Genomic DNA, 15,108 nt, shown 5'->3' on the forward strand with positions numbered 1-15,108 from the left:
AGTGTGATACCTGGGATTGAGCCTAGGATCGCAGGATTTACCACTGAGCTACACCTCCATCTGGAACTGGAATTATAGATCCAGGACTATGAAGTGACTGTGTCAAGTGGCAGACATCCCACTGACCACGGTGCTATAGAAGTTACATTTCAGAAGCAGGTTCCTTTCTTCTGGGCATGGGGGCTGCGGTTCAGTTGGGTAGAGTGCTTGCCCAGCATGCTGGAAACCCTGGGTTTGAGCTGCTGCACCAGGTAAAACCGAGTGTGGTGGCACATGTCTGGAATCCCAGCACTTGGGAGATGGAAGCAGGAGAATCTAGAGTTCAGGATTACCCTTGGCTAAATAGAGGGGTCCAGGCTAACCTGGGCTAAATGAGACCATGTGTCAAAGAAGAAAAATATTCTCTAGTTGTTTCAGTGAGGAAGAGACTATGAATGATACTAGTTTGGGATCTAGGAATTATACTGTAGTCAGTGGGGCACAAGAGGAGATGGGTCCCACCATGATAAAAGCTTGTTCTGGTCTTGCTGCTGATGGCACTCCATCCTCTACAGCTGCCTGCCTGACGTCTCAGGGGGTGGTGCTTCAGGACTCTTTGTGAGCTCTTCTTCCAGGGTTCCATCTCAACACTCCTGTCCCGGAGGCCTACCTGCTGGCCCTTCCTGCTAGATGCCCATCTGCCTGACACTACCTGCCCCCACCCCAGAAGACAAGCCAAAAAATTCTAAGTAGTCCAGGATGGATCCAGACCTTATGCCTCCCTGTGGCTCCTAGAGATAGTGTGTATACACCAGGGCCAAGAAACCAACGGGGAAGAAGAATGCCCCCAAATTCTCACTGATGATGTTGGGAGGATGGCCCAAACAGGGGCTCAAGGCGTACCTCCATGACACCTGCGCTCACACAGAACTGTTGGAGAAGGACCGGGGATGGAGGCTAAGTTCTCCCCATCTGCACACTTCCCTAGTTGACAGTCAGTTTAGAGGCAGATTCTGGGATGAGATGTAGACCTCCCTGATTAAGTGAGTTCTAGTTTCCATTTGTGTGTGGGTGTGAGTGTGTATGTGTGTATGTGTGTAGGTGTACGTGTGTATAGATATGTATGTGTGTAGATGTCTGTGTGTATATATGTGTGCATGTATTTGTAGGTGTATGCCTGTGTAGGTGTGTAGGTGTATGTGTGTAGGTATATGTGTGCATAGATGTGTGTATAGATATGTGTGTATGTGTGTAGGTGCTTGCATGTGTAGGTGTGTGTGTGTAGGTGTATGTGTATGTAGGTGTAGGTGTGCATACTTATGTGTTGGGAGGGACTAGGTCAGAGATTAACCTCAGATGTCAGATCTTTGGGAGCCATCCACCTTGTTTTCTGAGTCTTTCACTGGACTTGTGAGCGCTAGCTAGTCAAGTAGGCTATGCTGTTTGACGTGCAAGCTCGGAGACGCACCTGGGTTCACCTCCTCAACACTGGGATTAGAAGATAGCAGGCCCATGTGCTGGGTGTGGTGGTACACACACCTTTAATTCCAGCATTTAGGAGGCATAGGTAGTCAAATCCCTGTGAGTTCGAGGCTAGCCTGGTCTACATAGCAAGTTCCAGGACAGAGCTCCATAGTGAGACTGTAGAAGTGGAGGGGGTGTCTTTTTAAGGCAATTTTCTGACTATGCCATCTCCCTGGCCCTGGGTTCTAGTGACTTTTAAACATGAATTTTCCACCTGTGAGATTGTTGGTGGGATTGTGGTAGAGGGAGGTTAACGAAGTGAACAAAATGAATTCCCAGTCTCTGCAGGCTGGAGCCTTCAGGGCCTCTACCTCGATCAACGGGGCAGGCAGCTGCACCCCGACCCCAAGCCAGGCTCAAGTGGGGACAAGGCCTTGGCTAATGTGGCAGGATACTTTAAGCGGTGGGATCAGACCAGACCCAGATGTGGGGCTTTGTACAGGCTCAAGTAATTGATGAGGTCAGAAGAATCAAATCAGTGGAACTTGATTCCCGATGCTGGGCCGGGAATCTCCATAGGCTCTGCCTCTGTCTCTCCAGTGGGTGGCGCTGTAGGACAAGAAGCTGAGGGTCTTCACTGAGTTCACTGAGATCCAGCCCTGATCCTGAGCATGACCCGTGAGGACAGCGCCCAGCATTGTCACAGGCCCCACAAGAGGCACGATGTGCAGGGCAAACAATAGCTGGATAAAGGCCTAGTCCAACCACTGCCTTAGTGAGGTCCTAGGAAAAGCCAGCCTGGTCCTTCCAGCTATTCTGTCAGTGCCACAGTAAGGCTAACCCTACCTTTAGTAGCTCAAAGTGCAATTTTTTTGGAGGAAAGGGATGCTTAAGAAAATTATCTGGCTTCCAATACAGCTGCTCCTCTTGCTAAAAGGTGGTTTGATCCCAAGTATCTCTTCCTTGCTCTTTGAACATGGACTCATCCTACACCTGTGATAGGATTCACTCACCCCTAGTGTGTTTTAGTGCAAGAAAACAAAAACTCATGTTTATCCACAGTTTATTGGTTTTAACACATCCTACACATTTTTTAAGGGACTGCTCTCTAACTTAGGGGTGATGGGACAGGATCCTGCCTTGCACTCGGGCCCAGAGGTTCGGACACTTGCTCTGGATCATACTGGCTTCATGTTCTTAGCCCAGTTTGCCGGCTCTGTGGCTGACACACACACCCCAGCCCCCCAAGCACCCTCACCCGTCTCTGGCTCACCTCTGCATCTCCACCCTGCTCGGAGACTCAGGATGACTTCAGCCAAATGAGTCAGGAGACTTGTTTCCCCCTGGGAGTGGGAATAGGGTTCAAGCTCATAGGTGGTGTAGGATCTTTCACAGCCTTACTGAGCCAGGTTCCCGAGGGGTCAGTATGTAGCTGCTAATGGACTGCAGCGGTGTGTGTGTGTGTATGCGCGCGCGCACACGCGTGGAGTATGTACCAATGTGGAAGCCTACTCAGATTGGTGTACAGAACCTTCCAGGCCCTGGGGATCTCTGATCAGTGGCCACTGTGCAGACAGGTCTGAACACCTACCAGGTGACCCACAGGATTTGGCTCTGGGGTCTGAGGTCCCTGATGGCAGCGGTGGCGTCTTTCTGGAGGGAAGACAGACAGTGAGCCAGAGTGGGGTCTTCTGCTGCAGAGAATTCACACAGGCCAGTGTGGATTTACCTGGGGCTGTGCGAGGAGGGGCTCGGGTAAGATCTGAAAGACAAGGAAAAGGCAGGTGACAGTGTGGACCTCAAGTGCAGCAGGCAGAGCAGAAAACAGCTCTAAGCCTGAGGCAGAAGCTAGCAGGCCCATAGGGGAATGAGAAGGGGCCAGAGGTGGGAGGTGACTCAGGGAAGGGCTCAGGTAGGAAGTGATAGCAATGGAACATCCCGCTGGACCTTGGCTTTTCCTTCAGAAGCTACAGAACTTGAAAGCCTGCTCCAGAGCATGGCTTCAGAGGAGCTAGGAGGCTGAAGCCAGCAGCCGGTAGGAGCTTTCTGAACTTCTCTGAGTTAGGATGCAACTCAGGTGGAGGGAGTGGAGAGGGGGGGGGTTACTGCTGTGTGAAGGGAGAGTGTGTGTGTGTGTGTGTGTGAGAGAGAGAGAGAGAGAGAGAGAGAGAGAGAGAGAGAGAGAGAGGGAGGGGGAGAGGGAGGGAGAGAGGGAGAGAAGGCTGCTGAGGAGGGAGTGGAGGGAGGGAGGGAGGGAGAGAGAGAGAGAGAAGGAGAGAGGGAGAGGGAGAGAGGGAGAGAAGGCTGCTGAGGAAGGAGTGGAGGGAGGGAGGGAGGGAGGGAGGGAGGGAGAGAGAGAGAGAGAGAGAGAGAGAGAGAGAGAGAGAGAGAGAGAGAGAGAGCGCGCTGCTGCCGAGGCTCCAGTTTTGCAGACAACATTGACAGGATCCAGGTGAATCATAGTCACAAATCTTTCTTTTTTTCTTCCTTTCTTTTTCTTGTATTTGATTTTTTCAAGACAGGGTGTCACTGTGTAGCTCTGGCTGCCCTGGAATTCACTATGTTGATCAGGCTAGCATCATACTCACAGAGATCCGCCTGCCTCTGTGTCCCTAGTGCTGGGATTAAAGCTGTGCACCACTATACCCAGCTTTTCTTTTCTTTTTTTTGGGGGGGGGGTGTTTTTTTTTTTTCAAGACAGGGTTTCTTTGTGTAGCCCTGGCTGCCCTGGAACTCACTCTGTAGACCAGGCTGGCCTCGAACTCACAGAGATCTGCCTGCCTCTGCCTCCCAAGTGCTGGAATTAAAGGCATACACCACCACCACCTGGCTTCTCTTTTTCCACAGAACCCAGGCTGTCCTTGAACTTACAACATAACCTTATTCTAGATGTGTTCCTCTATACCCATTTTAAGCTATGCTGGGGATGGGCCTCAGGGGTTTGTATATGCTAAGCAAGCGCTCTACTGACTGAACTACACCTCAGAAGCTGGCGCTGAATTAGATGTGAGAGACAAGGGACCTGAGCCAAGGAAGGTTTGAGCTTCAGCAGCTGGATGCATGGTATCACTTCTGACGTGTGAACACAGAGGAGGAAGCAGGTTTGGGGGAAACAGAGTGTTCTGTATATTTGGGGTTAGGAGTGAACAAATGTCAGACTCCCAATTCAGGCACCAGGCAGGCAGGGGCACAGGTGAGTCCTGAGAGCTTCAAATTTCCTGGGGCTCTGTGGTGATTTAAATAGGAAAGGCTCCCGGAGGCTCATTTATTTGAGTGCTTGGTCACCAGGGAGTGGTGCTACCTGAGAGGGCTTAGGAGGCGTGGCCTTGTTGAAGGAAGTGTGTCCCTGGGGGTGGGTTTGGGGGTTTCAAGTACTCCAGCCACGGTCAGTGTCTTTTTCTTCCTGCTGCCTGCAGACCCCAGATGCAGAACTCTCAGCTCCTTCTCCAGCACGGTGTCTGCCTGTGTGCCATCATGACAAGGAACCAAACCTCTGAACTGTAAGCCAGCCCCAACTAAATACTTTCCTTTATAAGAGTTGCGTGGTCATGGCATCTCTTCCCAGCCATAGAATGCTGACTAGGACAGGCTCTTAGAGCCCCCAGACTGGCCTGTCTGAAAGAGGGCTCTGTGGGCATGGTGTGGAGGTTGGCATACCTTGAAAGTCTCTGTGTAGCAATTCCCACATCTGAAGTTAGTTCCCTTCTCTTTACAGTTTTGCTTTCAAATAAAGACTCAAGTCATCTTTTATGTTTAAAATAAACCAGTTTGTAATTTGTGGAAGAGACATCGAAGACACTGGGGAAAGATGAGATTCAGGTATGGAGCTATTCCTCTGTTGGAGTCCCCCGGATCCCTACCCCTGCACAAGGGAAGAAGTCCATGCTAGTCTGTGTGATTGACAGGGCCACAGCACTGGGGGTGGGGGCTGGCCCTGAGTAATGAACCACAGGCTCTTCCTGCTGCCAGGGTCCCAGAGAGAGAATCCTGCCATGTTGAGACCCCAGACATCCCCAGAAGGGCAATTAAAACTCATGTTTGGAATATGAAAGGAGGGCTTTCAAAGCTTGCCAGGGTTATACTTTCTGTAGGAAAAACACAGGGCCTTCTTGGTACCTTTTGACAGAGCTGTGAAATTGATTCATAGCTTGGATTTATTTATTTTTATTTTAAAACTTCGTTGTAATTTTGGTTTATGTTGTAAATAAGGCTTGTGAAGAAGCAGAGTGGGGCTCCTGGGAGAGGAGAAAGGGGGAAAGAGGAGAGGAAGTGGAAGAGAGTGAGGAGGAAGATGGGGCTCCCTAGGCAGAGGGAAATTGGGGGTAAGACAAGACAAAAAGGGTTGGGGGCTCGGGGTTATTATAAAAAAGATAAGTAGCCTAAGACTTGAATTTGCGGTCCCTGTGACAAAAAGCTAGGTCAAAATATGTGTGTGTCTTCTTGGAATTTGGGGGACAAAAGTGAGTTCTTTGGGGATTTTTCTACTGCATCGAGGAGGCTCCCCTGTGGGGAGGGCTAGGGGTGGGTATAGTTGCCCATCCGCAGGGTGCCCTGGCGCACAGCATATTCTTCCCGGTGGGCCTTAAGAGCTCGCTGGCGATCGGCCTCCGTGGGGAATGTAGCAAGATGGGGACCCACCTGTAGACAGAGGGAAAGGACAGATGCTTGAGACTCAGTCAACAGAGGCAGTCCTGGTCCCCCCTTCCCTCCCCAAGCCTCAATCCCAGAGCAATAATGGAAGCAGCTGTGAAAGGGGAGGCAGGACGGTGCCAGCCCTCGCTCTGGGCCTGACGGAGACAGGGCAAAGGCAGCAGTGACCGTGGCTGCCAGGTGGTAGCTTGTAGGGTCTTTCCAGCTTATTGCTAGGGGAGATATATGTCTGATAGATGTCACCCAACAGTGACTGGAGTTGACATTACTAACGTGTGGTTGCCTTCACATGGTGAGCGTCTACCATTTAAACCCCCTCCAAGAAGGGCCAGAGAGACCCAAGGACACTCATGATGGGACCTAAGAACTGGTTCCAGCAAGCTCCTCCACAGGCCCACTATACATGTGCTGACAAACACACACACACACACACACACACACACACACACCATTCTTTCCCCAAGGGGACAATCTCATTTCTCCTCTCCTAATTGGACAACAAGACCCTCAAGAGTACCAAAGCCAGAGTGCAAAGACATGTCGCCTTACAGTGCAGGACAATAACAAACAGAAAGCATAGGAGGGCTGGGCATGTGGCTCAGTGCTTGCCTACCATTCTAGATGTCCTGGGTCTCATTCCTGGCACCAAATAAAGCTCAGCCTGTAATCCCAGTACTTGAGAGGCAAAGGTAGAGAAATTAGAAATTCAAGATCTTCCTCAGCTACACGATGATTTTAAAGCTAACCTGGGCTACGCAAAACAAAACAAAATAAATGTAGAAGGGAGACAAATTCAAGAAGAGACCTTGTCATGGGACACTGGGGTGTAGCCCAGGCAGAGAGTGCTGGCTTGTGCAAGGCCCTGGGTTCAAAACCAAGGAGGGGGCGCTGCAGAGAAGCCTCACAGTCAAGAGCACTGGCTGCACTTGCAGAGAACTTTAGTTTAGTTCCCAGCTCACAACGACCTGTAACTGCAGTCTCAGGGGCTCAACAACTTCTTCCGGCCTTCTTGGGTACCAGGCATATACATGGTACATAGGCATACATACAGGCAAAACACTCATACACATTAAAAATAAAAATTTTAAATCTAAAACCAAAAGGAGGTAGGATTTTATGCCAGCAGCTGCTCAGCTCGTGCTTGCCTCTCTGGAAGCAGTGGCAAGCTGAGAAGCCGCCTCCTCTTCTGCTGCCCAGGGGCTGCTTAGTCCCAAAGGCAGGGTGACCCCACCGACCAGTGCGAAGCCCCCAACTTGGCATTCCTCCTTGAGATATCCCCAGGGTAGGGAGAGCATAGGCTCTAGCTGTCCACTGATAAATCCTGTGTGTCCACTCCCTCGCTCATTCATTCCTAGAGATTGAACGCAGCTCTGGGGAAGACAGAGGAGCAGAACCATGATCAAGGAAGACTTGGATCTGCCCTTCTGGAACTGACAGCCCTGCAGGAGAGCAAGTGGCTCCCAACAACTTCCAGGCTATTTCCTATGGCCAGCGAGGGTGGGTGGATACAGTGATAAGAGCCTAAACCCAAAGCTTGGTGGGTTCAGAGGAGAGGGCTTGGAGAAGAGACTTGGGGAGAGCCGGAAGGATGTACAGGGCTTTCCTAGGCAAAGCCAGAGCATGCCCGCCTACCCAGCTCAGCTATATCTCAAGCTCAAAATGGGATGGGGTGACTCAAGTAGAGGACCAGCACCATTGTGTACTGTCGGTGCTGGCGGCTTCAAGATATGCAGGGCCTCAGACATGAGGTCCTCATTGAGAAGCCAGGCCAGTGTCAGCCTTGTAGGTATCTGTCTGGGATTAGAAGCTTCTCTGTGTGTGCATTGGTGCCTGCAGAAGCCAGAAGAGTTTATCAGATCCTCTGGAACTGGAGTTACAGGTGGTTATGAGTCGCTGGGGACTGAACTTGGGTCCTCTTAAAGAAGAGCAAGCTTAAGGATTGGAGAGATGGCTCAGAGGTTAAGAGCACTCAGAACTCAGAGGTTCTGAGTTCAATCCCAGCAACCACATGGTGGCTCACAGCCATCTGTAATGAGATCTAATGCCCTCTTCTAACATGTATATGTATAAATAAATCTTAAATAACAAAATAAAAAAAAAGAAGAGCAAGCTCTCTTAACTGCTGACTCATCTCTCCCTCTCCAGCCTCTCCTCCTTATCTTTTTGTGACAGAGTCTCCCGCTGCATCCAGAGTTCACCAATTAGCTAGATCAGGGGTCTACCTGCCTCTGAAGCGTCCCCTGCCCGGGGCTATGGTGACAGACGTGCACCACCAGAGCTGGCTTCCATACAGTGGTTCTGGGAATACAGACTCAGTCCTTACGCTTGGCAGCAGGCACGTCCCTAGCTGAGCTGTCTTAGCATCATCTCACAGCCATCATGCAGCAAGAGGCGAGAGAAAGGAACCAGCAAGGAGGATGGCATATTAGACAGAAAGAAGAAGAAAGAACTTAGTGGGGGAGTCTCTGGCTTGGTGCCCAACGTGCAAGGAAACCAGTCCTCAGAGCAGAGCCGGATCTAGGGCTGGCCCCACAGATGGCAGAGAAACCCTTTGCTTCCAAAAGACAGCTGAAGCTTCTCGGTTCGGTGGTAGGGTGGTACGGTGAGTCTCCGGGCCTTGAGCTCCCAGCTGAGGGGTGACTCATTCTTAAGTCTCCCCGTGTCCACAAGGCATTGTGAGCATGGGAGCTCTGTCCCTAGTGACTGGTTATCAGTCCATTTGGCCTTTTAAAATATAAGCAGTTTATTCCTAAGTGTGTTTCCATAATAGTAATAACTTATGCACAGTTTTGCAAAATGCTTAACATTATGCAAAATAACTTTCCGTGTTGTTATAGTGTCACTGTAAAAAATAATTTCCCTTCTTCCAAGAAAAGTGTTCTGTGGAGTATGGTGGCACATTCCTATAATTCCAGCTGCTGGGTAGGCTGAGGTGGGAGGAGTACAGAACTGAGGCCAGCAGGGAAAATTAATGAAACCTTGTTTTTATTATTGTTGTTGTTAAATATTTATTTACTCTTATTTTATATATATATATGAGTGCCTTCCTTGCATGTATGTGCATTGTGCATGTAGTACCAGTGGAGGCCAGAAGAGGATGTCAGACCCCCTTGAACACAAGCTATAGGCTGTTGTGAGCTCACATGTGGGTGCTGGGAACTGAAACCTGGTCTTCTGCAAGAATAGCAAGTACTTTTAATTTTTAAAAATATTATTTATGTATGTATGTGGGTTTTTGCTTACATGCATGTCTGTGCACCACATGCATGTGCCTGGTGCCCTTAGAAGTCAGAAGAGGGCGTTGGATCCCCTGGAACTGGAGCTACAGAGCTGCCATGTAAATTCTGGAACTGACCTTGGGTTTGCTGGAAGAGCAGCCAGTGCCCTTAACCACTGAGCTGTCTCTCCAGCCCTGCAGCAATTGCTCTCACCTACTGAGCCATCCCTCCAACATCTAAACTTTGTATTAAATAAATACAGATGTTGAGATGGGTAAGGGGCAAAGGCACTTGCTGCCAAGCCTGATGACCTACGTTCCAACCTGGGGACCCCCCCCCAGGAAGGTGGAAGGAGAGAACCCACCTCACGAAGTTGTCCTCGGACCTCCACACACATCTCCATCACACACATACATGCAATAATAAAATTGAAAACAACATGTGGCTTCATAACTCTGAAAAATTAAATTTTGAAAGAAAAATAAAGATGTGGGCATGGCTGGGCACGTATAACCCAGCACTCAGGAGGCAGCGGCAGGAGGATAGAGTTCCAAGCCAGCCAGGACAGACAATAGCATCCTCGGTGCCTCTCCACTTCAGTTTTTGAGGCAGGGCATCTCACTGACCCTGGAGCTCACCATTTCAGGTAGGCGGGCGAGGGAGCTCTGAGGATCCACCCATCTCCACCTCCTCAGCAAAGGGGTTACAAGCACCTGCCGCCACACCTGGCTTCTTCATGTGTGTCCTGGGGATTCCAACATAGTACTCAGGCTTGTTCAGCAAGTACTTTAGCCACTGAGACGTTTATCTCCCCAGCCTAGAATAGTGTTTTTGTTGGTTGGTTGGTTTTTACACCGTGTGTGTGTGTGTGTGTGTGTGTGTGTGTGTGTGTGTGTGTGTACAGATGCGTGTGCCATGAGGGTGGAGATGACAGGACAGCCTGAGTGTGGGTCTTTAGGGGCTTCCCATATTTTGTTTGCTGCAGGGTCTGTCACTGCTCTGGAGTTCCCCCACAGGTGACTCCAGGTTCCAGGGGGTCTGTCTGTCTCTGCCTATCTTACCATCACCTGGCTTTTATACATGAGTCTGGAGGTCTGAGGCAAATACCTTTACCAGCTGAGCCATTTCCCCATCCCTGACGAAAAGACACAGAGGAGGCCATGAAATGGTGGAGTAGAGGTTGTAATGCTGGACCTTGGCCCAGAAATGCCAGGAGCCAGAAGAGCCTAGAGGAAGAGGCAAGATGGGTTCTCCCCTAAAGGAAGAAGTCTAGGCAATCACCATGCCTCTCCTCTCTGAGACAGACGCCATGGAGCCAGCCACCAGGTCAGACATGCTGAATCTTTCCTGGTAAGCCACCCCTCGTGGTGCTACACAGATTACTAAATATGGGTTAATCAAGACGTGAGAGTTAGACAGTAAGAGGCTAGAGCTAATGGGCCAAGCAGTGTTTAAAAGAAAAAAAAAAAAGAAGTCTATACCTTGCCTTTGGATTTCTCTTCTCTAGAATTGCAAGAGAGTACATTTCTCTTGTTTAACCCCCAAACTTGGGTTGATTTGTTATAGGAGCCTCAGAAAGTGAACACAGGTCTCAAGGCAGTTCTGGGCACTGCTGCAGGAGACAGATGCCCCACGGAGCTGTTCAGCTGACTCACATACTACAGAGAAACCCTGCTAGAAATGTTCTTTTGTAAAACCCTAGCAGATAACACAGTTGGTGTACTGAATCAGGAAGTTACCTGGGAAGAGACTCTCAGAAGGGATTGTCCAAATCAGTTTGGCCTGGGGGCTTGTCTGTGGGAAATAACTTGACGTGGGAAACCCAGCCCTTGATGGGTGGCACCATTCCCTAAGCAGGGGATCCTGAGCTGTTTGGTGGGCAGCACCATTCCCTAAGCAGGGGATCCTGAGCTGTTTGGTGGGCAGCACCATTCCCTAGGCAGGGGATCCTGAGCTGTTCAAATGTGGCAAGGGAGCCAAATACTAACAAGCATGTGCTCATTCCCTCTCTGCTCTTAACTGTGGATGTAACCAGCCTCAGGTTCTCACCCTAAACTCCCAGTGACGATGGACTGTCACCTGGATGAACTGTCACCTGGAGTTGTGACCTACCATTATTTCTCTCTTAAAATTGCTTTTGTCAGGTTTTTTGTTTGTTTGTTTGTTTGTTTGTTTTTTGTTTTTGAGACTGGGTTTCTGTGTAGTTCTGGCTGTCCTGGAACTCACTCTGTAGACCAGGCTGGCCTCAAACTCACAGAGATCCGCCTGCCTCTGCCTCGAAGTACTGGGATTAAAGGCGTGCGCCACCACTGCCCGGCTTGTCCATGCATTTTATCACAGCAGCCGAATCAGAACTCCACAGTTGGTGAACTGTTTGCCTTTTGAGCATAAAGATCTGAGTTGGATTCCCAGCACCAACATGCAAAGCCAGGGGTGGGGGGACATGACCATAATCCAATGCTAGAGAGAAAGAACCAGGATCTGGGGCTCCCAGTTAGAGACTCTGTCTCAAGAGCGAAGGTGAATGGGGCTGGAGAGATGGCTCAACAGTTCTTGCAGAAGACCATGAGTTTGGTTTCTGGCACCATATGGCAGTTCATAACCAACTGTAGCTCCAATTCCAGGGGATACAATGTCCTTTGCTGGCATCCAAGGGCACAGCACACAAGTGATACACTTACAGACAGACAGGCAAAATACTCACATGCTATATATATATATATATATATATATATATATATATATATATATATATTTAAATTGAAACTGGAAAACCACAAACACTCCCACACAAAGACCTGTTTGTTTTGCAAACTCCATTTACCAAACAGTCCCACTGAAGCAGAAACATGCCTCAATGCATTAATGCATCAATGCATCCATCTAGAATACATTTATTAATCACTGTCTACCGCGATAGTTAAGCGCACGTCTCTGCTGTTGTTTTGTTTGTTTGTTTTGTTTTGTTTTGTCAGGGTCTCTCTACATAGCCCTGCCTGTCCTAGAACTTACAATGTAGACCAGGCTGGCCTCAATCTCATGCCTCTGCCTCCTGAGTGCTGGGATTAAGGTGCGCACCACCAGGTCAGCTAAATTCACATGTCTTACCGGTCCGGTCATCAATCCAAGCTCCATTTGCCCTGGGCTTGCTGACTGGATGTGTGGGGTATGGGAAGCCCTTCTCAGGCATGCCTCACCTGCTGTGTTCTCAGTAGCACCAGGCTAGCCCTGGGCAAGCCACAGCACACCACTATAAGCCAGTACAGGACTCACCCACGGCGGGAGCTGGGGTGGGCGTGCACCTGTAGCCCCAGGGTTCCTTAAGGCCTGGTCCTTCTCTCACCACGCGGCCTGGTCCTGGAGAAGTCGTTTAAACATGGTGGACCCAATAGAGAGTGGAGTGGGTGGATAAAAAGGACCTCAGGTGGCCACTGAAGGTGGACCTGGGAATATTGGGAAGGGAAGATAGGCTTTAGAAGGGAAATAGTGTCTGCAGAAGGAGTTATGTATACCTCCTGGCCTTGGGTCGCCTGAGGAGTGAGGCTCAAGGGATCTGCTTAGTGGCCAGCCTGTTGACTCTCCTGGAAGCCAGCTCCATAGGCCTCTGGAAAGTGAATGGGTGCTGGGGTGTGGCTCAGCTGGTAGAGGGCTTGCCTAGCATGACTGAGGTCCTAGGTTCTCCTTAACATTGCATAAACTGGGCATGATGGCACACTCCTGTAAATCCTAGCCCTGGAAGGCAGAGGCAGGAGGGCCAGAGGTTCAAGGTAGGCTTTGGGGTTAAGCTCTTGCCTTTTCCAATGGATTCCCTCACAAAGGAGCCACTTGCCACCCCATTAAGCATCATCCTGAGCTCCCCTGCATGGGCATGACCCTGAGACCAAATGGAGTCAATGGTGAAGGGCAGTGGAGTAAGGAATTCCTTCTGAGATGCTTCTAAATTAAGCCATCTGCAGTCTGTCTCCGCCTGGAGCTAAGAAACTGTAATGGCTTTGGCAGGAGACAGCTTTGCTGAATGGAGCTCTGAGCCACTCTGAGGTCAATGCAGGTAAATAAGAGGCATTGCCACGGTTCACTAGCCGCGTGGGAACTGGCAAACTGGTAACCCTACCCCTGGCCAACAGAGGTGTGGCTCTGCTTAAAGGCAGGGCACCACACACATCTAAAAATGGGCCTGAGAGTCTGCACTCTGGTGCCTATAGAGGAAGGCAGGACAAGCCTTGCCCACCCTGCCCAGGGACACAGTTGCTAAGCGCACAACTGCCGAATTACAGTTTACACCAGAGCTCTTAAATGAGATCTGGGACAAAGGACTCTAACTTTATGAGGGTGGGTAAAGTCTCTAGAGAGGATGAGGAACATTGCCCTTGGGAAGGAAGAAGAGAAATGGCCCAGACAGGAGGAATTAACCTAAAGTCTGCGGTGAGAGGAATTTGGGCAAATTAAAGAAAATGAAAGAAAACATGTGTGGCCTGGGTCAGCAGGGAGCTGATGGCAGACACCAGGGCAGATCTGTCCCCAGCGTGTTTAGGGATCACCATCCCCTCGTAGGCAATGCCCTTTGTTCTCCACAGCAGGATCGAGTAAAAGATTCCCAGGAATTCGGGGCTGGCAGAGACTTTGGGAATACAATACACCACAGGTGGAGAACCCAGGTCCAGAATCGGAAAGGAGGTCTCTGAGTCTCCGGGGGCAGAGAGGGGGTGCTGGGGAGAGCTGGGGCCAGAGTTCAGCTGCCCTGCTTCCCCTGGGCTCCACCTGCAGGCAGCCACTCTGGGGAACAGGTTCCACACTTATGCTGCTGATGTTCCCATAGTTTTGCCCTGGGCTTCACTGTCTTGGTTCTTCCTGCGTCTGCGAATCAATAGCCCTTCTCTTCCCAGTTTCTCCGGTTGTCTGCCTGGCCAATCACCCTTTGATCAGAATGTTTTCCTACCGCCAGCGCTCTGCCAGCATCAGCAATTTGCCTCTAAATCTCTTTTAGCTCCTCTTGCAAATTTTGACTATTTTTTCATTCCCTTTTAACTTATCCATTTGTTTTGTTTTTATGTACTGACCACAGATTCCCCTCCCTCCTCTCCTCCCAGCCCTCCCATCCACTCCTCTTCCCTTTCTCTTTAGGCCTCCCACGGATATCAGTCAGCCATGGTATATGGAGCTGCAGTGAGACTAGGTACCAAGTCTTCTATGATGGCTGGATGAGGAAACATAATAGGAAGAAAGAGTCCCAAAAGTAGACAACAGTCAGAGACAGCCCCTGCTCCCACTGTTAGGAGACCCACAAGACCAAGTTACACAACTGTAGCACATATACTATTCCTTTTTCCCCCCTCCCCTCGAGACACGGTTTCTCCATGTAGCTCTGGCTGTCCTGGAACTTGCTCTATAGACCAGGTTGACCTCAAACTCACAGAGATCCACCTGTCTCTGCCTCCCAAGTGCTGGGATTAAAGGCATGCGCCATCACTGCCCGGCTTACCATTCCCTTTTTAAAAAGTGTTTTTTGAAAATATAATTGCATCCTCTTCCCCCTTGCCATTCTTTTTTAAACCCCCTCCCCCAATATCTAGCCCAAGCTAGCCTTGAACTAATGTTTTTAGCTGAGGATGACCCTGGACATCTGATCTTCCTGACTGTGCTTTCCAAGATCAAGTACAGGTGTGCACTATCACACCTCACTTAAAACATTTTCCCCCCTTGGAACAAGTCTATTCTGTGAGAAAGTACGTGGACTGGGATGGGGGTGCCAGCAGAAGAGACATGTATGAGGAGCCACATAGATGAGGTAGAGCTGGCC

The 15,108-nt window shown here is 49.9% G+C and overlaps 1 protein-coding gene across 1 annotated transcript in view; it reads right to left on the reverse strand.

The window, feature by feature from the left end:
* Positions 1 to 5,188: 5,188 nt before the first annotated feature.
* The window catches only part of Cfap77 (cilia and flagella associated protein 77), a 125,279-nt gene continuing 115,359 nt past the window's right edge, over positions 5,189 to 15,108 (reverse strand). The window contains exon 6 of the mRNA XM_038337364.1: positions 5,189 to 6,081. Within this exon, the coding sequence (XP_038193292.1) occupies positions 5,959 to 6,081 (123 nt within the window). The 3' untranslated portion in view covers positions 5,189 to 5,958. The remainder of the gene's footprint in view (positions 6,082 to 15,108) is intronic.

This window comes from Arvicola amphibius, chromosome 7 (genome assembly GCF_903992535.2).
Source record: "Arvicola amphibius chromosome 7, mArvAmp1.2, whole genome shotgun sequence".
NCBI lineage: Eukaryota > Metazoa > Chordata > Mammalia > Rodentia > Cricetidae > Arvicola > Arvicola amphibius.